This window comes from Lactuca serriola, chromosome 8 (genome assembly GCF_051521515.1).
Source record: "Lactuca serriola cultivar US96UC23 chromosome 8, Lser_US96UC23_V15, whole genome shotgun sequence".
Lineage (NCBI taxonomy): Eukaryota > Viridiplantae > Streptophyta > Magnoliopsida > Asterales > Asteraceae > Lactuca > Lactuca serriola.
The window spans coordinates 26,823,251-26,845,545 of record NC_136415.1 but is presented as its reverse complement, the minus strand read 5'-3'; the positions used below and the strand labels follow the sequence as shown (position 1 = coordinate 26,845,545).

General features: G+C 35.6%; 2 protein-coding genes and 1 long non-coding RNA gene across 6 annotated transcripts; 1 reads left to right on the top strand and 2 right to left on the bottom strand.

Moving 5' to 3' along the window:
• Positions 1-2,843: 2,843 nt before the first annotated feature.
• On the bottom strand, positions 2,844-7,187 carry LOC145065644 (G-type lectin S-receptor-like serine/threonine-protein kinase At4g27290). 3 transcript variants are annotated; one of them, XM_079012675.1, is made up of 8 exons: positions 7,068-7,187; positions 5,314-6,897; positions 4,571-4,708; positions 4,303-4,460; positions 4,004-4,214; positions 3,690-3,927; positions 3,450-3,600; positions 2,844-3,356 (listed from the first exon to the last, which is right to left on the bottom strand). In XM_079012675.1, exons 2-8 carry the CDS (start codon positions 6,599-6,601, stop codon positions 3,069-3,071), a joined length of 2,472 nt encoding a protein of 823 aa, XP_078868801.1. In that variant the 5' UTR covers positions 6,602-6,897; positions 7,068-7,187; the 3' UTR covers positions 2,844-3,068. The 3 variants fall into 3 exon arrangements, with proteins under 3 accessions (XP_078868801.1, XP_078868802.1, XP_078868803.1); XM_079012676.1 differs by lacking the exon at positions 7,068-7,187 and having other exon boundaries at positions 4,571-4,702; positions 5,314-6,817; XM_079012677.1 differs by lacking the exons at positions 2,844-3,356; positions 7,068-7,187 and having other exon boundaries at positions 3,455-3,600; positions 3,704-3,927; positions 5,314-6,817.
• Positions 6,867-8,334, top strand: LOC145065645 (uncharacterized). The gene is made up of 3 exons (XR_013688503.1): positions 6,867-7,142; positions 7,233-7,317; positions 7,902-8,334. It is a non-coding gene; the product is annotated as an uncharacterized LOC145065645 (long non-coding RNA).
• Positions 8,335-14,257: 5,923 nt separating this feature from the next.
• Positions 14,258-19,278, bottom strand: LOC145065651 (G-type lectin S-receptor-like serine/threonine-protein kinase At4g27290). 2 transcript variants are annotated; one of them, XM_079012682.1, is made up of 7 exons: positions 17,736-19,278; positions 16,810-16,947; positions 16,543-16,700; positions 16,240-16,450; positions 15,919-16,156; positions 15,663-15,813; positions 14,258-15,569 (listed from the first exon to the last, which is right to left on the bottom strand). In XM_079012682.1, exons 1-7 carry the CDS (start codon positions 19,018-19,020, stop codon positions 15,282-15,284), a joined length of 2,469 nt encoding a protein of 822 aa, XP_078868808.1. In that variant the 5' UTR covers positions 19,021-19,278; the 3' UTR covers positions 14,258-15,281. The 2 variants fall into 2 exon arrangements, with proteins under 2 accessions (XP_078868808.1, XP_078868809.1); XM_079012683.1 differs by having other exon boundaries at positions 16,810-16,944; positions 17,736-19,277.
• Positions 19,279-22,295: the final 3,017 nt, after the last annotated feature.

The window sequence follows — 22,295 nt, the reverse complement described above, 5'->3', positions numbered from 1 at the left end:
ATGTGGGAATCTAATGTTAGGGTTTATGCATTTCAACAAATGATAAATGATCTCACATACAAAGTAATAATGCAAAAGAAAAACAAGAACACAATACTTAACATGGTTCACACGATCACTATGATCGACTACATCGCCATTGCTTAACATCCAGTGTTATTGATCATATTGTGTGGAATTAAAGGTGTAAATTGAAGGTTTCTAATTAACCTTTGGATTGGATTAGATTAGGTTATTAGATGTTAATTGAGATAAAAAAAACATTTACTTGGATGGTATTCTTACATCTATGTCATTAGGATGTAATGAAGAGTAGTTGGACTTAATTTCGAAGTTTTTATAATTGATGCTTTGAAGTGATTATTTTATTATAAGCACTTAAGTCTTAAGATGTACTTTAAATACAAGATGGGAACATGCATTTCATGTTCCTTACTCTTGACAGAGGATACATTGTAAAGGAACTGTATTCTTGAATTTTTGATATCTTCATAACTCCCCAATTCTAGGTGGAATCAAAGGCTTCAAAGGTTATCTCTTAAACATCGTATGGTTGATTTTAATATCATTCTAACCTCCTTAAAATGATCATTGGTGGTTTTGTTTTTTAAATACACTTGAAAATTACTTGTGCATTTTTAAAGGTTCCGTTGCGGTTTTTATGAAAACTCTCTTGTATTTTATGTCAAAACTCATCACAATCTTCGTCACCAACAATACCATCACCACCAATATGTTTTATGAGTAATTTAAAAGACAATTTTTATGAAGAATAAAGTCACAGAAAAAAGACTTTTGATCCATATTTTATTCCGCATACATGGAAAAAAACCGAAATCATTTTACCTCTTCCAAAACAAACACCAGCTACATTTCGTTGGGAGATTTAAATCTCCACCAACGAAGTCACCAGCTATACCATTTTGTCTATATTGACAAAGCTACGATGAAAAAAACTTATATTGGAGACCAATCGCCATAGACAACATGTGGTTACAACTACCTTATATATAGGCCTGACTTTTATGACAATATAGATCCTCATTCTTGTAGCCAGATAGTAACAATGCTGACTTGTTATCATCTTGATCTTGACATAAGTGTTCTTCTTGGTTCCTCTCTCATCGCGATCCTTTACATTCAAAACCAAAATGCCGTAGTATTTTTTATTTTAATATTGAACTTTACTTTTTTTTTCATGGCTAGAAGTCCCAGGACCCCGCCTTATTGTTGATGGGTACCCCTCCTCCCCCAATTGCCTCCTTGGTTGTTGTAGTCATCACCTCTTCGTCGACGTTGTAAATTATCATAGTTTCCACGGTGGTATTTGGTTAACCCTTTTGGATCATTATCTTTATTATTTTTCTTTATCTAAGAGCTCTTCGTGAGTTAAAAGAGTAATGTTTATCTTCAACTTACTGTACCCTCAAATCTTTTCTTCTGCCTTAAATCCTTTCTTGTGCCTTTAATCTACCGACTACTTCTTGACAATCATGGTTTCAAGATCTACAAAATTTTCTATTACGGAAACAATTTGTACGAATCTTGTCAGGCCACTCTCAACACCTTATTTACAACATACACTTCTTCCATCCTGTCACATAGAGCATGCATGTTATGTACCATGTTTTTTTCACTTTAAAGGAAAACTCATCTACAATTTTTCTCCTTCATGCTCATATCCTCAAATTCGGTCTTCAATGTTTGTACCTTTTAGCTTTCAATTTGTCTGCTCTTAAGTATATAATCCTTGTCTTACAAATCTAGTGTTTCAAAATAGGAAGAAACACATTCACATGATGTGCCATTTTATCTGAGAACTGATAAGTGATGAGACTTCAAATTAAAGAAGGTTCTTGATATGAATAATCGAGCAAATATGTTTACTAGGGTGGCGACTGTAGAGAAGTTGAAGTTGTGGATGGCTTCAACTAACTTCCTAGCTACTTGAAGAAGGTGTAGGCTAAAGAAAAATAGAAGTTACATAATTCTAGAATGGATGGCAGTAGATTTGTTCACTAGTCTCCAAGTGTGAGATTGTTAAGTTATGCAAACTGATACACCTTTTGACCATATAGTCACTAGGCAGACCAAACATTGGGTCCCGATGAAATTCACCTTCAATTATGTCATGGGCCACGTTTTTGTCAAACTTTCTTCGTTTAAGGTGTCTTCAATTATAAGTATGTCATGGAAAACTTTTTTTTAGTTCTTGGCTTGACCTTACTAGCAGTTTTAGGACAACCTACTAGTATTTATATATCTTGAATTTGTATAACCTGATGTATCAAAAAGCTGGTCAACAAAAATAGTAAAATATCTCTCTTGTTTGTCATCGACATAGCTGATCACTTTAATCATGTGCACCACATAAACCGATTATGTTCTTATTTTCTTTTTTCATTTTATCACTTTTTGTTTTAAAGTTGTTGAAAATCTTAAACCCTAACAACTTTATTGTCTCCTTCGCTTACTGAAAATAGCATCTCTTCCAAAAATATCATGGTAGGTGCTGGCTAAAGCAATATTGTCCTTCATGACATCAATGGGGTATCGAGGATTCTTGGGATCAACCGCTTCCCATACGCCTTGATCTTGCAAAAAGACCTTCATCTTGATGGCCCAAGTAGCAAAATTGCTTTTGGACATCATTGACTATTGAATCAACAATATACCGTCTTTTTTGTTTTTCTATGCTTCCATTTCTTGTGATCAGGGTTTTATTTTTGTCTTAAATTTGGCTCTAATATGAAGTGTAAGCAACAAGATCTCTCGTTCTTCCTTTGGCCACATGGAAAATCGAGAAACAAAGCAACAAAACATAAAAACATAGAAGAAACTAATAAGATTGATAGCTAAGTTTTATAAAGAAGCAAGAGACATTCTGAATGAATCGACATCAAAGGTTAACCCCTACCTATAATAAAGGGAAATTACTTATACTAAAAGGAAATTGAACTGAGTCTAATCCTAGAATAGAGTAACAACAAATATCAAAAATAAAATAAGGAATGTTTCCAAAACAAATCCGGATTACTCCAACAATTTATACATCTGGCACATGCTTTCTATCTAGCATGCAAAAGTGTAATTGTGTATTTCTCTAGGGATGAAACAATATCAACTTCACGGTGACTTTCTTCGGTGAAAAAAGCTGGTTGTTTGGGTGGAGGCAGTGCCCCCTCACTAATCAGCATTAGAACAACTGACAACATAGTTGGTCTATCTTCTGCATGATGTTGCACACACAATAATCCAACATGTATTGATCGTAGTACTTCAGACACCACACAAGAGTTGCGTAAAGATGCACTCATGAGTTCAATGGACTTGTCTTCTTTATGTAGTCTCCAAGCCTGAATGAAACCAAATGTCACAAAATTAAACAAAAGGATGAGGTTTAAGAACAAATAGTTTCTGGTGCTTTTTAGTCTACCAGATTAACTTACATGTCCAAGGAGGTTATCGCTGTGAGCCTCATGAGAGAATCCTCTGTTTTTCTTCCCACTCACAATTTCCAGCACAACAACACCAAAGCTAAATACATCTGACTTTATCGAGAAACGCCCATGTACCGCATACTCAGGAGAAATGTAACCACTGCATCCAAGTTCATTTAATTAGAAAAACAGTAGTGGGATTTTGCATTTGTATTCCCTTGTCTTGGGCAACGTTTTACGAATTCTTACTGTGTTCCAACCACCTTCTTTGTCTTAGCCATGGCATCCTGTCCTACAAACTTTCGAGCAAGGCCAAAGTCTGATATTTTTGGATTCATTTCACTATCCAGCAAGATATTACCCGCCTTGAGATCTCTATGGATGATTTGAAGGAGGGAATCTTGATGTAGATAAAGAACACCCCTAGCTATACCATGGATAATGTGAAACCGTTGAGGCCAGACAAGCAATGAACCTTTGGTTTCATCTGCCAAATATTAACTACTTAATGCATGCCTGTTGCTACAACAAATGTCAAAATAAGGCATTAGAGGGTGTCAAACCAAATAGAAGTGAGTCCAAGCTTTTGTTATCCATGTATTCATAAATGAGAATCCTTTCATTTTCATGAATGCAGTATCCAAGGAGCTTCACAAGATTCCGATGCTGAAGTTTGGCAATACAAATGACTTCGTTTTGGAACTCATCAAGTCCTTGTTGTGATGTTTCTGAGAGACGCTTTACAGCGATTACTCGCCCGTTTTCCAACACACCCTATAGAATATTGGAGCTTATTATTTTAATATTCCTTTTTTAATACATACATGAATTGCGTTTTAGTTCAAAAGAATCAGCAAGTTACCTTGTAAACGGGACCAAAACCACCTTCTCCAATCTTATTATTAATGTTAAAGTTATCGGTAGCCTCTCTTATTTTATGCAGGCTAAAAAAAGGTAGCTCATCAAGGTTTTCCATCTGAACAGTCATATGATCTTTGTCAAGGGTATGCGCCCTGCTTCCTACAAAAGTACATTTTCAATTTCTCATGATTACACGGATCTGCCAAAAATCATACTCTTGAAGACATTAATATTTCATTTCTTGAAGAATAATCAATGACTTGTTTTACCTCGTCCCTTTTTGTGAAGCCTTTTCATTTTCTTTCTACAGACATATGCTACTGCAAAGAGAAGTAGTGCAGCTATCGAAACTGACAGCACCACCGTGAGTACTCCCTTCTTCTTGTTGAAGCTGAATTGGCCTTTTGCTAATGAGTAAAATAATTAGTAAGGTTTCAATTCAAAACCAAGTACCTTCAACCTGTAGGATACTACTGACAATTGTTTTTGTTAAGATTCCTTATAAATTATTGTAAAAGGTGATTATTATTTGGACATCCACAATGCATTGAGTTCATTAGAGTATAAAAGGGTTTCCTTGTCATCATTTTACTAATCATTCAACTTTATCAAAAATTGTCCTACGTACAATGAACTTTATGAAGCTTAATGGAATATATTTATAAAATCTAATATATGACATATTTAATAATTAAAGATTTCTTGTTTCGCATTGAAGAGTTCAATGGTCATTTAACTCCACATCCATTGAACGCCAACATGCATCTCACAATGGTAGAGTTTAATGCATTAAATGTCAATTAGGCATCCTACCTTATTCAACTCTTCCATTCAACTATGCATTGTAGATGCTCTAAGGTGGAATTAAATCTTCATCCTATGTATGTCTAATAAGTTTTACCGGCTAAGAGGATTATCTAGAATACACAAGATAGTCTAATCATCACACCCCACAACATACTCAACAGGCTCAAGACTTTTCACTGTTATATATAAAATAAAATTTGTATACCTGCTAACTCAGAGATTGCCATTCTTATGTACAGTTCTTGATGATCATCAGATTCTCTTACGTCCAGCAGGTCATCAAACCAAAGCAAACATCCACTTCCCCCATTTCTAATATTTAAATTAGCATAAGCAGTACAAGAGCAATCCCTTCTGCAGGCCATCTCACATTCTCCAAGGGACATGCTCTCGTTGTACGATGAACGACGTGTGTCTGGGAAAACCACTCCTGAAATTTTGTAGAAGAAATCTGCTGGAGTCCTACAATCCAATGGCTTTTTAGGTTGACACCCACTCGACCAATCCCCTGCTTTCCATTCTTCTGGGACTTTTGGTTCAAAACCTTCCAAACAACTGCAAGGGACAGAACTTTTAATGCTGCAGCTTCCAAATGGACCACATGGTCCATAACGACTACAAGCATCAACTACAACATTTGCATACTCGACCCATTCTTGGGTTCGCTTGTTCAACTGCAACCTCCGTACCATGCCATCCCACATCAAAATAACCCTCTGAACAGTTGTACTCTTAAGCTTATATCTATAATATATTTCTTTCTCATTCACAACAAATTCTGTAGAGAAAATTGGATTCATGTTTTCCACAGAAACGCCTTGAAAGCCAACACCATTCCATCGTCCAATCCTCAAGGTTTCATGTTCACCTTCTCCCAAAAAAACCTGTGGATATCCATTTGTGTCTACCCAAAATTTATACAAACCTATAGAAGGATCATCAGGGCTCTTCCAAGATGTGAAGTACCTCTCTCTTCCTGTTATCAAATCCTTCCCAAATTTCATTCCTGGTAGGATTGTGTCACCAGGATAGTCAAAACTTTGCCAGATCAGTTCTTCTTTGTTTCTATAGTACTCATCCCACACCACAAGATTTCCGCTGTCCAGAAGTTTTGCCACTGGATTAACATGCCTTGAAGATACGGTGAAATTGGATGACCAGATGATAGTATTACTATTGCCACCACTGTGACTCAGCAGGACTCCTTCCGTAGTGACTTGAAACACCCCAGATGCATCCTTGATTGGTGTCTGCCGGTTAGCAACCCAGACAACTGTACATGGTGATATGTTTCTGTACCATATTCCCAAATATCGATTCTTTGACTTTCCGGGGCTAAAAAACCCCAGTTCATACATCTCACCATCTGAAACAATGGTGTTGCCATCCTTGATCGGTTGATTTATGTATACTCTATCAACTGCAGCAGAACATGACAAGATAAAGAATATGATACTGAAGATCAACACAATGATAATACGATAAAGCTCCATTAAAGAATGAGTGTTCTTGGAAATGGTGGGTGGTAGACGTACGCAAGCCTGAATTGAATTTTGAATATTAAAACTTGAATAAACTATTGAGTTGAAGCCGTCAGCTTTGAAACGTGACTTTTACACGTTTAATTTCGTAGGTCATACACTGAGTTGACCACCGTTTATCCCTAAAACTTCGGAACCAAAGTCTGATTGTATTGGAGGTTATACCAAAGAAAGTTAAAAATAATTTTATTTAAAAACCCACCGAGCACTTATTAGTGATCCCAACCCGTCCTTCTTCCCTCCTTTGGCTGTAATACAAACGCAAACACAGACCTAGAATCAGCCTTACATAGATATTCCCGCCACATGGAACTATTAAACCGTATCAGAAAGGGTATAAAAGTTTGTCCATTTCTATCTATGAATGAAGTGACGAATACACAAACATAGAAAAAATGTCAACTGAAGAGAAACTTACATCGATTAATAGCCGATGTCGAGCTTAGAGACCGAAGAAACAAAAAATTGGGGGTTGAAGACAGCAAGATTGAAGGTAAGAGATGGTCAAGTGTTTGTTAATCTTAAGTTTTATTAACAGAACATACGTTAGTTGGAAGAAATTTACCTGATTTTGTTTTTGCAGAAATCTTGTTTGTGAGGATATTAGTGAAAACTGAAGATGTTCAAAAGAATACCTTGAAATCGATTAAGAATCGAAACACAATCAGGTATCTTTCAATTTGCTAAAAGTTTTGAATTTTGGATTGTGTGAATATTGTTTTAAAATTTTGAAATTCGAAATCGCTAAACATTAGGCTTAATTTTGTGCAAAATTATTCACTCATCTTTTCCTAATAAAAACGTCTCTAAGTGCCACATGACATTTTTATGCCTCTATTTTGCCACATGCCATCTTCTCCTAAGCTCTCTCCTCAAATTCCTGCTCAAAGTTGATACTTCACATTCTAAGCTTAATCATATTCAAATTTTTTTAAAATAAAGACTTTCCAACTATGAAGCCTATAAATTAGGAATTATATTAGAAACTTAATTTTGATATCCATGACCTTCCTTAAAATCAACACTAAAAATTGAATCCTTTCACCTAAATCTCGGCAGCCGAACACAATCTCATTTGAATCCGTTATTTCCATCAAATATTAATGGTAATCCTTACTCTTCTTCTAGAGCGAAATGTAAAACTACGGTTGTATTTATTTCAGTTTCCATGTTCATATTGAGGATTCTTTTGTTCCTTCTTATTTTTCTAATTTCATTTTGACTTATTCTATTAAGTTTTTGTTTGTTGTAGATTCGATTGAAGCTGACGTACTGGAGTTCAGGCGAGGATCTGTGTAGAGATTCGATTTTTAGTGTTGTGTTGCTTGATTTTGATTAAACTGGTCTAACTAGTTCTTGAAACAGACATATCTTAGCGGACCCATAAGTAACTATGAATGAAGATTTTATTGATCCAATTGGAAATGATGTTCTTGTGGGAAGAATATGTAGAAAGAGCCAATTATTATCTCATTTTATTGATTTCGTAAACAAATAAATAGGTGTGTACTAATCAGGGCTTTTGTGTTGTTGAAATAAAAATTTCCTGGAGGAATTCAAGCCCAGAAGTAGTTGGGACCGAAGATGCCTTGATCATGAGAATATGAATACAGGTTAGGAAACTGGATATTCAACTTTGCATGCTATTTTTTAATTTATTTGACTTCTGGGGCTTTTACTATGAATTTTAAAATTCTTTTAACTAATCTCCATTTGTTTAGAAAAAAAAAACAAAAGAATCAACGATGGGTGTAGTTGGAAATACAAGTTCTGACTTTTAACCAACATCAATTCTTCAATTCTCTTGGTGCAAGATTCTTCTTATACCCCCAAAATTTTTTGTCTGTTGGTGGGTTTTAAGTTCATCATGAACTGGGTATCTGGTTATCGATATTTCTTAAGTATTAAAGAGGTTGATGCCTTAAGAAAGAAGTTGGATCAAGTTCTTCATGGCTTTGATTGATCTTCATATGCCTTAAACATCTCCATGAATCACCAACTCCATTCTGTTACTTGAAAGTTTTTAATTATTCGGGGTGGATTGAAGAAATTCAATTCAGTTATACTTTTTTATTAAGAGGAAAGTGTACCTATATGATATAGATTTTGAGATAATATAAATCTTAGTTCCCTCATATTTCAATTACATTTAAAGTCTCGATTCTAATTGGATCAATTTTTTGAACAAAAGCCCTGTGTGACGTGATTGTTTTGCAAAATTGCATCTTAAGATGTCATTCGCTGGAGTGTGTTTGGTTTTCCAAATTATGGAATTCATTGTTGACTTAATACATCAAATTCCATGTGCTAGACTTCATTATTTTTGGGGGGTGGTAGAAGGAATCCACTTTTTTAAACTTATTTTTTATAAGCTCATTTTTTCTAGCTTATTTTTCTTGAGATCAGTTTATTTTTTAGTGTAAGTCATAATAAGCTCTTATTTTTCATGAGATCTATCTTATTTTTCATGAGATCGGTTTATTTTTTAGTGTAAGTCATTATATGCTCTTAAGTTAGAAAATAAGTCAGAAAAAATGGGCTTATAAAAAATAAGCTCAAAAAATAAGCCCTTAATAAGCTTAGCCAAACACCCCTAGATACCAGAAAGGGATATCCAAAACTCTTAGCTTTTACTTTCAAATATAAAAATCTTATAAAGCACAATGAACAAACAATTATCAACCATCTTTTGTTTAAGAGAAAATTACGCGAATGGTCCCTGTGGTTTGGGGTAATCTGCGCGCTTGGTCCCTAATTCTTTTTCTTAACTCGGACGGTCCCTAAAATGTAATTTTGTTGCGCGTTTGGTCCCTGGCAGACTTCAAAAGACTATTTTGCCCTTAATGATATATTTTTATTTTGTTAATTCTTTTTTATTACTTCACCTAATATTAAATAAATAAATTATTATAATTGTTTGAATGGATCCACCCAACTTAATCTTCTTTCCTCCCCCCCAATGAAGGAAGATTATCCTGTTTCCCGACACCGGCTCCGGTCACTATCTCCGACCACATATCAGGTATCAAAGAAATCACCATAAGATCAACACAAATTACCTAATACTCAACCATAAATATGAAATACATCTGAAATCAAAGCAACAACTCAAATTCCAAACAAAAATCCAATATACAACTCACATCCAAAACTAAAATCCCCAGGAAAAACTCGCTGATACAATCTAGATGAAACCCACAAATTGAGTTTTTCCATATGAACCCAGAAATCAAAATCAAAATTAAAATCAAAAGCCCACAATGACCACATAAATCAAAATGTTTGAAATATAATCCATGATGAATCCAAGAAATCAACCCTGGTCTTGAAGACAAAGATCGATGTTTGTGAAGATGAAGAGCATCGGTGATGGGTGTACATTCTAATACCTAAAATTTGAGTTTTCAAGTTGAATAACCAACCTGATGAAAAAAGGAATCACAAATCATTAACCAAATGCTTCATATCCTAATATACCCAAATAACCAAGAGAGTTAGGAGACATATATGTAATCCTGTGATTTTAGGGCTCCGTTTGTCCATAGGTCGACGGTGGTCCAAGCAGCACTAGTAGGTCGCTGGCACAGCCTCCGATGTAGGGATTGAGCAGTAGTGTGGAGCCCTAAGCTTCGTCATCACCCCTTCTTCTCGATCGAGGGTGAAGAAAGTGATGGTGTTGATGGAGGAGAGGTTGTTAGGTTGAAATTGATGTCCGACGTGAAATGGTAAGAAGGTGACTGAGAGCTTTCCGACAAAGGTAAAGGAAGATGGGAGCTTTCCATGCTAGAACAATAATTGGGAGCCGCTGAAGATGGAGGATAGTGAAGAGGACGGAGGAGTGGAGGAGCAGTCGACCATACTAGAACAATAATTGGGTCGGTGGGACCCACATGGGCTTTTTGTAAAATGTTTTTCTAATTAACAAAATCTAAAAATAAAATTGATAAGGGTAAAACTGTCTTTTTATGTTTAGTGAGGACCAAATACGCAACAAAATAAAGTTTAAGGGACTAAGCGGGTAATAAATTTAAATCTCGGGGATGGTCCGGGTTAAAAAATCTTTTTAGGGACCAAACATGCAAGTTACCCCTAACCATAGGGACCATCCATGTAATTTACTCTTTGTTTAACCTATTAAGCCTTATTGATATGTTGATCGAAAAAAAAATGGTTGTTTTTTTAGTATACTACATAAACAGAAAAACAAACATTGATAGGAAAAGGTCAAGATTAATAGGAAAGGGCATAATTCCACTTTTCTATTAAAAAGAAATAATAACAGATTTTTATTTTTATATTTTACATAACTTTGAACTTTATTTTTATTTTTATATTTTACACAACTTTGAACTTTTTGCCATTTGGCTAAAAAACTACCATAATGAAAAGTAAATTGCCATGGAATGTACATGAATCCATGGAATGTCACTTGTGTTAAGAAAATAATGAAATAAAAAAGGTTGTTGTAAAGAACTGTTACCTAAATAGTGAATATGGTTGTTGTGTTTAACACAAATGGACCTTTTGGTGATAAAATGTGTAAGAATGTTACATGTGGAATGAACATGACAGAAAACAAACAATGATAGGAAAGGGAAATATTAATAGGAAAGGGCATAATTATACCTTTGTATTAAAAATAAATATTAACAGTTTTATCTTTCCTTTGATATAGTTTTGTCTTTTTGCACTTAGGCTAAATAACTGCCATAACGAACAGTTAATTTCCATGGAATGGATATGAATCCATTGAATGTCAATTGTGTTAGAAAATTATTGAAAAAAAAGGTTCTTGTAAGGAAATGTTATAGAAGTAGTCTATATAGAAATTGTTTTTACACAAATGGTCCTTTTGGTGATAAACTGTGTAAGGCTTGTTTCCATTTTTTCATCCATAAAAACATACGGACTATTTTTATCACTCTTATGCATAAAGAAATACCAATGTACTTTCAATTTTTTTGTTTTTGATGCTTTAATTATACATACTTGCTATTTCATAGTTAAAAACAATAACCGGTAAAAAAGAAAAAAAAACTGATGAAAATACAATTTGCAGTAAAAACCGATAACATGTAAAAAAATAAGGAAAAAACTGATAAAACTTGGTTTCTATTCCTCAAAATGGTTATCAGGTTAATAAAAACGAATTCAATAATGAAAAGTGGGTTGACATTACTTGTAAAGTACATTGTGGTTTTGTATTTGAGTACATGAATAAGGGATTGATATTTCACACTAAGAAACAATAACAGGTGAAAAAAGAAACAAATGTGATGAAAGTTGGTTGCGATGGAAAAAGTAAAATACATACACAACCAGAAAGTATAAATCATAGACAAAAAGTGTAACGACCCAATTCTTTAAAAGAAAATTTTCATTTTTAAATAGTCAAAAGCATTTTCAATAAACCATAAAATCTCAGGTATATTTGTTTTCAAATTTATAACACCAACAATATTATTCCAAACATCAGACTGTCCCGTAAAAACGCCTGAGAGAGAGTGCGTGTCGCGCTGTCAAGCCTTTCCCTTGCCCTTAGGCTCAGATGTACCTGAACCAAATCTAAAAACTGTAAGTTAATGCTTATTGAGTTCCCCAAAGCATACCCTACACAATCCACATAATCACATAATCATATTAGCTATAAAAGCTACATAAACCACATAAGCCATGCATACAACATATAGAGATGTTGTGGGCTCGTCCCCAGGGTCTTACTCCAGGATGTCGTGGGCTCTACACATGGTCTTACACCTAAGTTTCATGGGCTCTCCAATGGTCTTTAATAGGAAAACCATGGGCTCTCCACATGGTCTTACATCCGGGTGCCATGGGCTCTCCCATGTTCTTCCATACAAGCATACCACATATACAAGTAGCATACTTCCTAGCACATAACCAACTATCAAGCCTCATAATATAACTTCAGCTAGTGTACCACATATCATCAAATGGGTCGGCCTTGGTGCCTTCGACCTATTGGTATGGTGAGGAGACTCACCTCTCATGAATACTGATCTGACAAGATAAGATCCAATAAGTCCCAATGCACAACTCCAACTCGATTGTCTATAATCATCACATGATTAACTTGTCACAATTTTGAAATACCATAAATACCCTCAAAGTCAACCCTGGTCAAAGTCAAGGTCAACAGTCCATGTCCAAGGGCCGAAAACTCTAAACCAAAATCTCTTGACCAAAATCTCTTAATCAGCTCACCGAAATCACTCTGGATCCCGAAAGCAGGAAAACCCTACCTGACTCGTCGAGTTGGCTAAGCAACTCGCCGAGTCCCTTCAGCCCTTTTTGTGTTCAATCTTTTCCAGTGGGATCTAAGGCTCCAAACTACATATCCAACCCCTTATAGTGTAGTTAGCACGTAAAGTTGCAAACTTTACGTGCATACAAGGCCTCACAAGGCTAAAACACTAAAACTAAGGTTCCGAAAAGGCGGTGCATGGAAAGGGCCTAAGCTGGATAAAGTGGGCAACTTTTATGTCATTGAAGACCTAGAGGTGTCCAGATCTGGAACCATATCCTTATGATAGGTCCAAATCCGAGTATGACACCCTTTATGCACCAAAAGTTACCATATTCTTCCATAAGGTGAGATCTAAGCAAATAAAGGTCAAGGTAGCAACTTTTTACCTCTAAATGGATGCTAACAACAAGTAGATGTCGGATCCAAAGCCTTCTCACTTCAATCTCTTCGACCTTCAAGTTTCCTTCCAAAAAGCACAAAATTCACTCTCCAAGGCTCACACACACACACACTATAATACAGGTGAAAATACAAAAAAAAACATAAAAGAGGGAAGACTGAACCATCCATGAGATACAAATTGCAAGATTACTATATTAGTTTACAATATATCTAACAGGTGTGTTTTTGGGATACCTTATGTAAGGTTTTGTGTAGAAGATAACAACTGTAAGTTAAAATCAAACCTGATCCACCATTTAATGCTTCATTTTTGTGCTTTTAGCCAGAACCTTAACAACAACAGCCTCACCAGTCTGTGTTTTTTGCAAACTTGACCTCTGTGAATGTGCCTTCACAAATTTTTCGGCCAATCTCATATTTCTACACATTCTTTGTTACCCTCTTCATTACTAATCCAAGGCTCAAAGAACATAGATCATCCACAACTTCTCTGACCTCTAATTGAAGACAATGGAAAAACTACACAACATCCAACATTTATAACTATCTATGTAAAATAACAAAAGTAAAATTTATATATAAACCGATTAAACCAATTATGGAGCATTGGCATCATCAGCTCCAATCCTCTACTTTACAAAAAAAAATATTTTAGGAAAGTGTTGAGCTTAGAGTATTTGTTTGACTAGTTACAAAAGTAATCATCATTAAAAAGAATTTGGAAAAAATGTAACATGCCCTAATTCATGTAGTTAGTATGACCATCAGACCATTTATAAGATTTCAGATGCAATGGGCTAGAGAGGAACTTCGATCTGGACCATTCAAAAGTATTGCAATAAGCATCAAGAAAATGATTTTGTCAATTAGGCATTTTACCAAACACTTGGTGGGCATATTGACATATATACTTTTAAGCATAAAATGGAGTATAACAATAAACTGAAACTCATAGAGCGTCCATTAACAAAAACTGTAACTCGAATTCTAAATACACGCCACTGAAGATGCAAGAGGTCAACATAAGATAAATGATAAGTAGTTCAAGACATCCTAAAAACCTATAAATTTGATGTTTGATAAAAAGAGAGTATAAGGATAGATTACAAAAAAGTACGACTATGGGGGTGTTTGGATAGGAAAAAAAGAGGTGCTTATTGCTTATTTCCACAATAAGCTAATTTGAGTGTTTGGATAAAATCCAGCTTATTAAGCTAAACAAGCTAATTTTAATAAGCATCTCTCCCCATGCTTATTGCCACCACAAATAAGCTATAAGTAATAAGCTAAAAAGCTAATCCAAACACCCCTATATGAGTGTTTCCTTCTTCATCCTTCATTTGGCTCTATTCTAACCTCTACGATTGCTCATACGATACCCACCGCTTCCCTCTAATACAATACCTCGTACAAGTAACCTATGCAATGTTGGAAATCACTATTCATCAAGCGTAAGAGTCTTCATTGAGGTGTAGGTGAAAGCAGGCGTATTGTCTATGGTGTTATGGTGTAGGCTAGGGTTTCACTAGGTTATGTTGGCGATGGTTCAGGGGAGAAGGGGGTGAGTTGGCGCGTAGAGCGTGATTGTGGTGGCCATAGGAGGCTGATAAGGTAATGGTGGTGGAGATGGTAGATAGAGATACCGACAACTTGGCATCACAGTGAAACTCGGTGTAAGCTAAGGAACAGACCTTAAGAAGGCGATTGATGTCGGATGATTGAATCATTCATCAGACGATTGAATCATTCAAAACCTTCAACGCATCATTTCAAAAAGAGGGATTGAAAAAGATAGAAAGAGGAAGAAGGGATAATAAGGTAAATGAGCGATTGCCTAAGAGAAAATGAAGTATGAGAAGTATTAACTAATAAAGACCCTGAGGCGTGTTTTAACTTCCGTTGATCCTATGTTATCACTATATTTTGGAGGTGATGTTTTTACAAAGTTGAACAAATGAGTTTCTATCTAGCATGAAAAAGTGTAATCGTGTATTCCGCTAGGGAAGAAAAAGTATCAACTTCACGGTTACTTTCTTCGGTGAAAAAAGCTGGTTGTTTAGGTGGAGGCAACACCCCCTCACTAATCAACATCAGAACTACTGACAACATAGTTGGTCTATCTTCTGCATGATGTTGCACACACAATAATCCAACATGTATTGATCGTAGTACTTCAGACACGACACAAGAGTTGCGTACAGATGCACTCAAGAGTTCAATGGACTTGTCTTCTTTATATAGTCTCCACGCCTGATTGAAACCAAATTTCAGAAAAATATACTAAAGGATGATGTTAAAGAACAAATAGTTTCTAATCCTTTTTAGTTTACAAGATTAACTTACATGTCCAAGAAGGTTGTCACTGTGAGCCTCATGAGAGAACCCTCTGTTTTTCTTCCCACTCACAATCTCCAGCACAACAACACCAAAGCTAAATACATCAGACTTTATAGAGAAACGACCATGTACTGCATACTCAGGAGAAATGTAACCACTGCAGCCAAGTTTATTTAATATATAAAAAAAAAAAAGATTAGTGGGATTTTGCATTTGTTTGTATTTGTTTCCTTGTCTTGGACAATGTTTTACGGATTCTTACTGTGTTCCAACCACCTTCTTTGTCCTAGCCATGGCATCCTGTCCTACAAACTTTCGAGCAAGGCCAAAGTCTGATATTTTTGGATTCATTTCACTGTCCAGCAAGATATTACCTGCCTTGAGATCTCTATGGATTATTTGAAGGCGGGAATCTTGATGTAGATAAAGAATACCTCGAGCTATACCATTGATAATATGAAAGCGCTGAGGCCAGTCAAGCATTGAACCTTTGGTTTCATCTGACAAATATGAACCACTTAATAATTAGTCCATGCATGTTGCTACAACAAGTGTGAAATTAAGGCATTAGAGGGAGTCAAACCAAATAAAAATGAGTCCAAACTTTTGTTATCCATGTACTCATAAATTAGAATCCTTTCATTTCCATGAATGCAATATCCAAGGAGCTTCACAAGATTCCGATGCTGAAGTTTGGCAATACAAATGACTTCATTTTGGAACTCATCAAGTCCTTGATGTGATGTTTCTGAGAGACGCTTTACAGCGATTACTCGCCCGTTTTCCAGCACACCCTGCAGATAAATATTAGAGCTTATGATTCTAATATTTCTTTGTCATTACAGCCATGTATTGCATCTTATTTTCAAGAGAATCAGCAAGTTACCTTGTAAACGGGACCAAAACCACCTTCTCCGATCTTATTATCAATGTTAAAGTTATTGGTAGCCTCGGCTATCTTATGCAGGCTAAAAAAAGGTAGTTCATCAAGGCTTTCCATCTGAACACTCGTATGACCTTTATCAAGAGTAGGTGCCCTGCTTCCTAAAAAGTTCATTTTCAATTTCTCATGGTTACACAAATATGCCAAAAATCATACTCTTGAAGACATATAATATTTCATTTCTCGAAGAATAATCAATGGCTTGTTTACCTCGTCCCTTTTTATTAAGCCTCTTCCCTTTCTTTCTACATGCATATGCTACAGCAGACAAAAGTAGTGCAGCTATCGAAACTGACAGCACCACCGCGAGTACTCCCTTCTTCTTGTTGAAGCTGAATTGGCTTTCTGCTAATGAATAAAATAGTTAGTGAGGTTACAATTCAAAACCAAATACATTCAACCTGTGGGATACTGACAATTGTTTTTGTCAAGATTCCTTATAAATTACTGTATAAGGTAATTCTTGTTAGGGTGTCCACAATGCATTGAGTTCATTATAGTTTAAAAAGGTTTCCGTATCATATCATTCTACTCTGTATACAACTTTACCAAAATTTTCCTACAATACACTGAACTATATAAAGTTTAATGGAATATTTCTAAAATCTAATTTATGACATATTTAATAATTAAAAAGATTTATTTTTTTTCCCATTGTAGAGTTAGTTGACCATTTAACTCCACATCCATTTGAACATCAACATGCATCTCAGAATGGTAGAGTTCAATGCAGCCATTAGGAATTCCAACTTATTCAACTCTTCCATTCAACTATGCATTGTTGCGCTCATAGGTTCAATTAAATCTTCATCCTATGTATGTCTAATAAGTTTTATGGCTAAGAGGATTAGCTAGCATACACTAGGTAGTCTAATCCAGGCTAATGTTAGTACTGACTTTGTAAGGGAAATGAAAAACAAGCAACACATGGACTAAAGTATGGCGATGATAAACACAATAACTAATTTTTATGTATATAGATTTTGATATTTAGAGGATAATGCTGGTAGAGACCCAACCATCACACCCCACAACATACTCAACAGGCTCAAGACTTTTCACGGTTATATATATATATATATATATATATATATATATATATATATATATATATATATAGATCAAAATGTGGGTACCTGTTAACTGAGAGGTTGACATTCTTATATAAAGTTCTTGATCATCCTCATACTCTCTGATGTCCATTAGCTCATTAAACCACAGCAAACATCCACTTCCCCCATTTCTGATATCTAAATTAGCATAAGCTGTACAATTACAATCCCTTCTGCAGGCCATCTCACATTCTCCAAGTGTCATGCTTTTGTTGTACCATGAACGTAGTGTGTCTGGAAAAATCACTCCTGAAATTTTATGGAAGACATACGGAGTCCTACAATCCAATGGCTTTTTAGGTTGACACCCACTCGACCAATCCCCTGCTTTCCATTCTTCTGGGACTTTTGGTTCAAAACCTTCCAAACAACTGCAAGGGACAGAGCTTTTCATCCTGCAGCTTCCAAAAGGACCACATGGTCCATAACGACTACAAGCATCAACAACGATATTTGCATATTCGACCCATTCTTGGGTTCGCTTGATCCACTGCAACCGCCGTCCCATGCCGTCCCACACCAAAAGAAGCCTCTGAATAGTTGTGCTCTTAAGTTTATATCTATAATATATTTCCTTCTGATTCACAACAAATTCTGTGGAGTAAATTGGATTCATGTTATCCACAGGAACGCCTTGAAAGCCAACACCATTCCATGGTCCAAGCCTCAAGGTCTTACGTTGACCTTCTCCCAAAAAAATCTGTGGATATCCATTTGTGTCTACCCAAAATTTATACAAACCTCTAGAAGGATCATCAGGGCTCTTCCAAGATGTTAAGAACCTCTCTCTTCCTGTTATCAAATCTTTCCCAAATTTCATTCCTGGTAGCAAAGTGTCACCAGGATAGTCAAAACTCTGCCACAGTGGACTTTCTTTAGTGCTACTTTCATCCCACACCACAAGATTTCCAGTGTCTAGAAGCTGTGCCATCGGATTAACAGATAATACTGTAAAATTTGATGACCAAATCACTGATCTATTACCAGTACCACCACCACTGTGAATCAGCAGGATTCCATCTGTAGTGACTTCAAACACCCCAGACGCATCGGTGATTGGTGTGTGCCTGTTAGCAACCCAGACAACTGTACAAGGTGATATCTTTTTGTACCATATCCCCAAATATCGATTCTTTGACTTTCCGGGGCTAAAAAACCCAAGTTCATACGTCTCGCCATACGAAACAATTGTGTTTCCATCTTTGATTTGTTGATTTGCAGATACAGTACTGTCTAGTGCAGCAGAACATGACAAGAAAAAGAATACATTACAGTATAGCAATACAAGGACAGTGTGATATAGCTCCATTAACTAATGACGTGCTCTTGAAGATGGTTAGTGGTAAACGTGTACGATAAGTCTGGAGTTTGAATATTAGAACTTACATATATAAGTTATTGATTTGAAAGGCTCAGCGTTGACTTCTACACGTTTAGTTTCGTATGTCCTACTCTCAGTTTGACCGCCGTTAACCAACAACTTCAATGAAATTTGAAGGAAATTTTAGACAAAATTGCAAAAATGGTCCCTGTGGTATGCATTTTTTTGGGGTTTTAGTTCAAACTCCGATTTTTTTGGCTTCGTGGTACTTTTGAGCTAGTTTGGTTGCGGATTTGGTCCATCGGTAAACTGAAATGACTGTAATACCCTTGGGCATTTATATTCTATTTCTAAATTCATTTTTTTTTAAGTTTTAATAATTATTTATTCATTTTAATAATTAAAAAATTAAAGGGCTCTCTCTCTCTCTCTCTCTCTCTCTCTCTCTCTCTCTCTCTCTCCCTTTTCACAAAACAAGAAATTAAAAATCAAATAAGAAATATTCACCCTTTTTTATCTTTTCGGTCTTCAAGAAAGAATCTAACTAAAACCAAAAAGATATTTAGAATCATGTCCATCAACAATAAGCATCTGATTTTATTTTTGAAAATAATCGTTCCTAGCATCATAAATTTGGTTTCTCACTTCTCAAACACTCGATTCATACAACATAGATTAAATCACACACTTCAAAATCATGTCATTGGGATGAACCCATGTCATTGGGATGAACCCACCAAGCAAATCGATTATGCATCAAAAATTAAAACCAAATATCTCAAACTTATAGGGTACACCCAAAATCTACAACTCAAGTATGTGTGTGTGAGTGAGTTTGATGTGAAGATAATTAGGCAAAGATTCTGATTATCAAGCTTACTGAACATTTGATCTTGATCTCGGTCTCCCATACCCCCTTTCTCTCTCAGTTCTAGGAAATTAAGAAAATTGAATTGGTGCACCATTCTATCTACATTTTCTTATAGATAGAACTGGGAGAGAAGTGGAAATGGTAGTTTGATTGAGAACCGATCGCCACCATGGTTGATTGATGTTTAAGCATATCCATCCAGATCGCCACCATCTTCATAAAAATACCGGAGAAGACGAACCAGATCTTCAATTCCATCATCATCGTTGTCACCACCACCGGAGAAGAAAGAGCCTTAAGCTAGTCACCACTACCAGATCTGCAAACGAGATACTCGGATCTGAAAACGAGGTTCTCAAATCTGAAAGTCATCATCTCCTTGAGCTCATCTCTGCTAAAAGAGAAGACCTACCGGTCGACGACGTTAGGGCTTGCTTTAACAGGAGGAGCTCGTCATCTGAGGAGGAGATCGGAGACCCACGCACTGGATCTGATTTTTTCTTCTTCAAGGTGCTCATCTTAAAATCATTCATCAGATTTGATTTTGTGTGTGTGGAGAAGAAGGAGATGGTGGAGGTTACCATAAAAATCAATTTACAGAAAAAGGAGGTGAAGGACACGGTGGTAGCGGCAGACAGTAGTTGAAGTGTGTATGTGTTCTTGAGTCTATGTTCATGAATACGAATATGTGCTCTTTAGTTTGTATCTGCACACACACACACACACAGAGAGAGAGAGAGAGAGAGAGAGAGAGAGAGAGAGAGAGAGAGAGAGAGAGAGAGAGAGAGAGAGAGAGAGAGAGAGAGAGAGAGAGAGAGAGGTGGGCCCCTCTTTTTTATTATTAAAATAAATAAATAACTATTAAATTTTAGAAAAATAAAAAATAAATACCCCAAGGGTATTAAAGTCATTTCAGTTTATCGAGGGACCAAATCTGCAATGAAAATAGCTCAAAATGACTACGAAACCAAAAATGTCGGGGTTTGGACTAAAACTCCAAATATATACATACCACAGGGACCATTTTTGCAATTTTGACGAAATTTTATTACATTTTGGTAAAATACAAGCATGCTTGTTTTTAACCAAATAATAGTAGTTGTAAAAAATATTTATCAAATTAAAAGACTATAGTCTTTAATTAATTATTTACTAAAACATGCTTTAAATAAGTTGAAAATAACACAATACCACTACAATGTTTCAAAATCAATTCAGTTCCTAAGTTATTTTTCTGTTTTATAAAATTATATTATTGTTTTATGGGGCATAAAAATGGATTTTATTGAGTCTAAATGATCACTTTGATCAAATTAAAAGGTAAAATAGTTACCTCTTGGATGAATAAAAAAATCAAAAACCAAAAATCACTACAACCATTATGTTTCTTATCCACCGTTATCTATATGACTCGATCATTATATTGCACAGATTGATGACAGCAATGAGCTTACACTCACGTTTCTTCATCCACCATTATCTCTATGATTCCATCATTAACAACATACCTAACCATACCCACCATAAGCTACACCACCGTAAGGATAAGCAAGATAACGAGAATCTCATCTTTTTAGATCGATTAGAGAGGTAGGGAGAAAGAAAGAGTATGTGATCGATTCTTCCTGGCGTGGATATGGTGATGATGTTGGCCGGTGGGGCTGTTTTGGGTTTTCACAATGGTGTAGGAGGTGGCATTTGTGGAGGCTGAAGATGGTAATGATTGGTGGTTGACGAGAGAGGGATAATACCGAGCTTCAAACTAGGGTCGGTTCTGAGGATTCAAATGCCCAGGACGAAGTGGATAAAAAAGGCCCTTAGGCTTTAACATGTAACGAATTAAATTACATAAACTAATTTTTTTATTAAAATGACGATAAAATTTATAGCAATTAACAAAGCCAAATCATAGTATTTTAAACAGTTAAACAATTACACAATTAAACATACCATGAATCTGAAAATTTGATAATACATTTAATCTATAATTTATTCAATCATTCAACTGATTCAAGTATGCAATTGAATTGACAATTATAATTTACAACTCATAATCCTTAATTCCTTAATTCCTCATAATTAGGGGTGCAAACGAGCCAACCTACTCATGAGGTACTCGGGATCGGATCGTTAAAAGCTCGACTCGAAATCGATTTTAACCGAGCTCGAGCTTCATATAAGCTTGAGCTCGAGCCCATGTCACCAAGCTCGATTAGCCTCGCGAGCCTAAACGAGCCTTTATATAATATAATTTATTATTATTTTTATATATTAAAATAAAAACATATTTGGGGATTAGGGATTTAGGGTATTAGTAAATGAGCTTCTTAACGAGCTCAAGCCGAGCTTAAGCTTATTTAGACACGTCAGACAAGAAACAAGCTGAGCCCAA

Coding starts and splice junctions, on each gene's coding strand:
- LOC145065644 (XM_079012675.1), bottom strand. CDS start 6,601: ATGGAGCTTTATCGTATTATCATTGTGTTGATCTTCAGTATCATATTC. Junction 4,215..4,302: donor GTTTTGGTCCCGTTTACAAG/GTAACTTGCTGA, acceptor AATATTCTATAG/GGTGTGTTGGAAAACGGGCG. Junction 3,601..3,689: donor AAGAAGGTGGTTGGAACACA/GTAAGAATTCGT, acceptor ACTTGGATGCAG/TGGTTACATTTCTCCTGAGT.
- LOC145065651 (XM_079012682.1), bottom strand. CDS start 19,020: ATGGAGCTATATCACACTGTCCTTGTATTGCTATACTGTAATGTATTC. Junction 16,948..17,735: donor GTCAACCTCTCAGTTAACAG/GTACCCACATTT, acceptor TTTATTCATTAG/CAGAAAGCCAATTCAGCTTC. Junction 15,814..15,918: donor AAGAAGGTGGTTGGAACACA/GTAAGAATCCGT, acceptor ACTTGGCTGCAG/TGGTTACATTTCTCCTGAGT.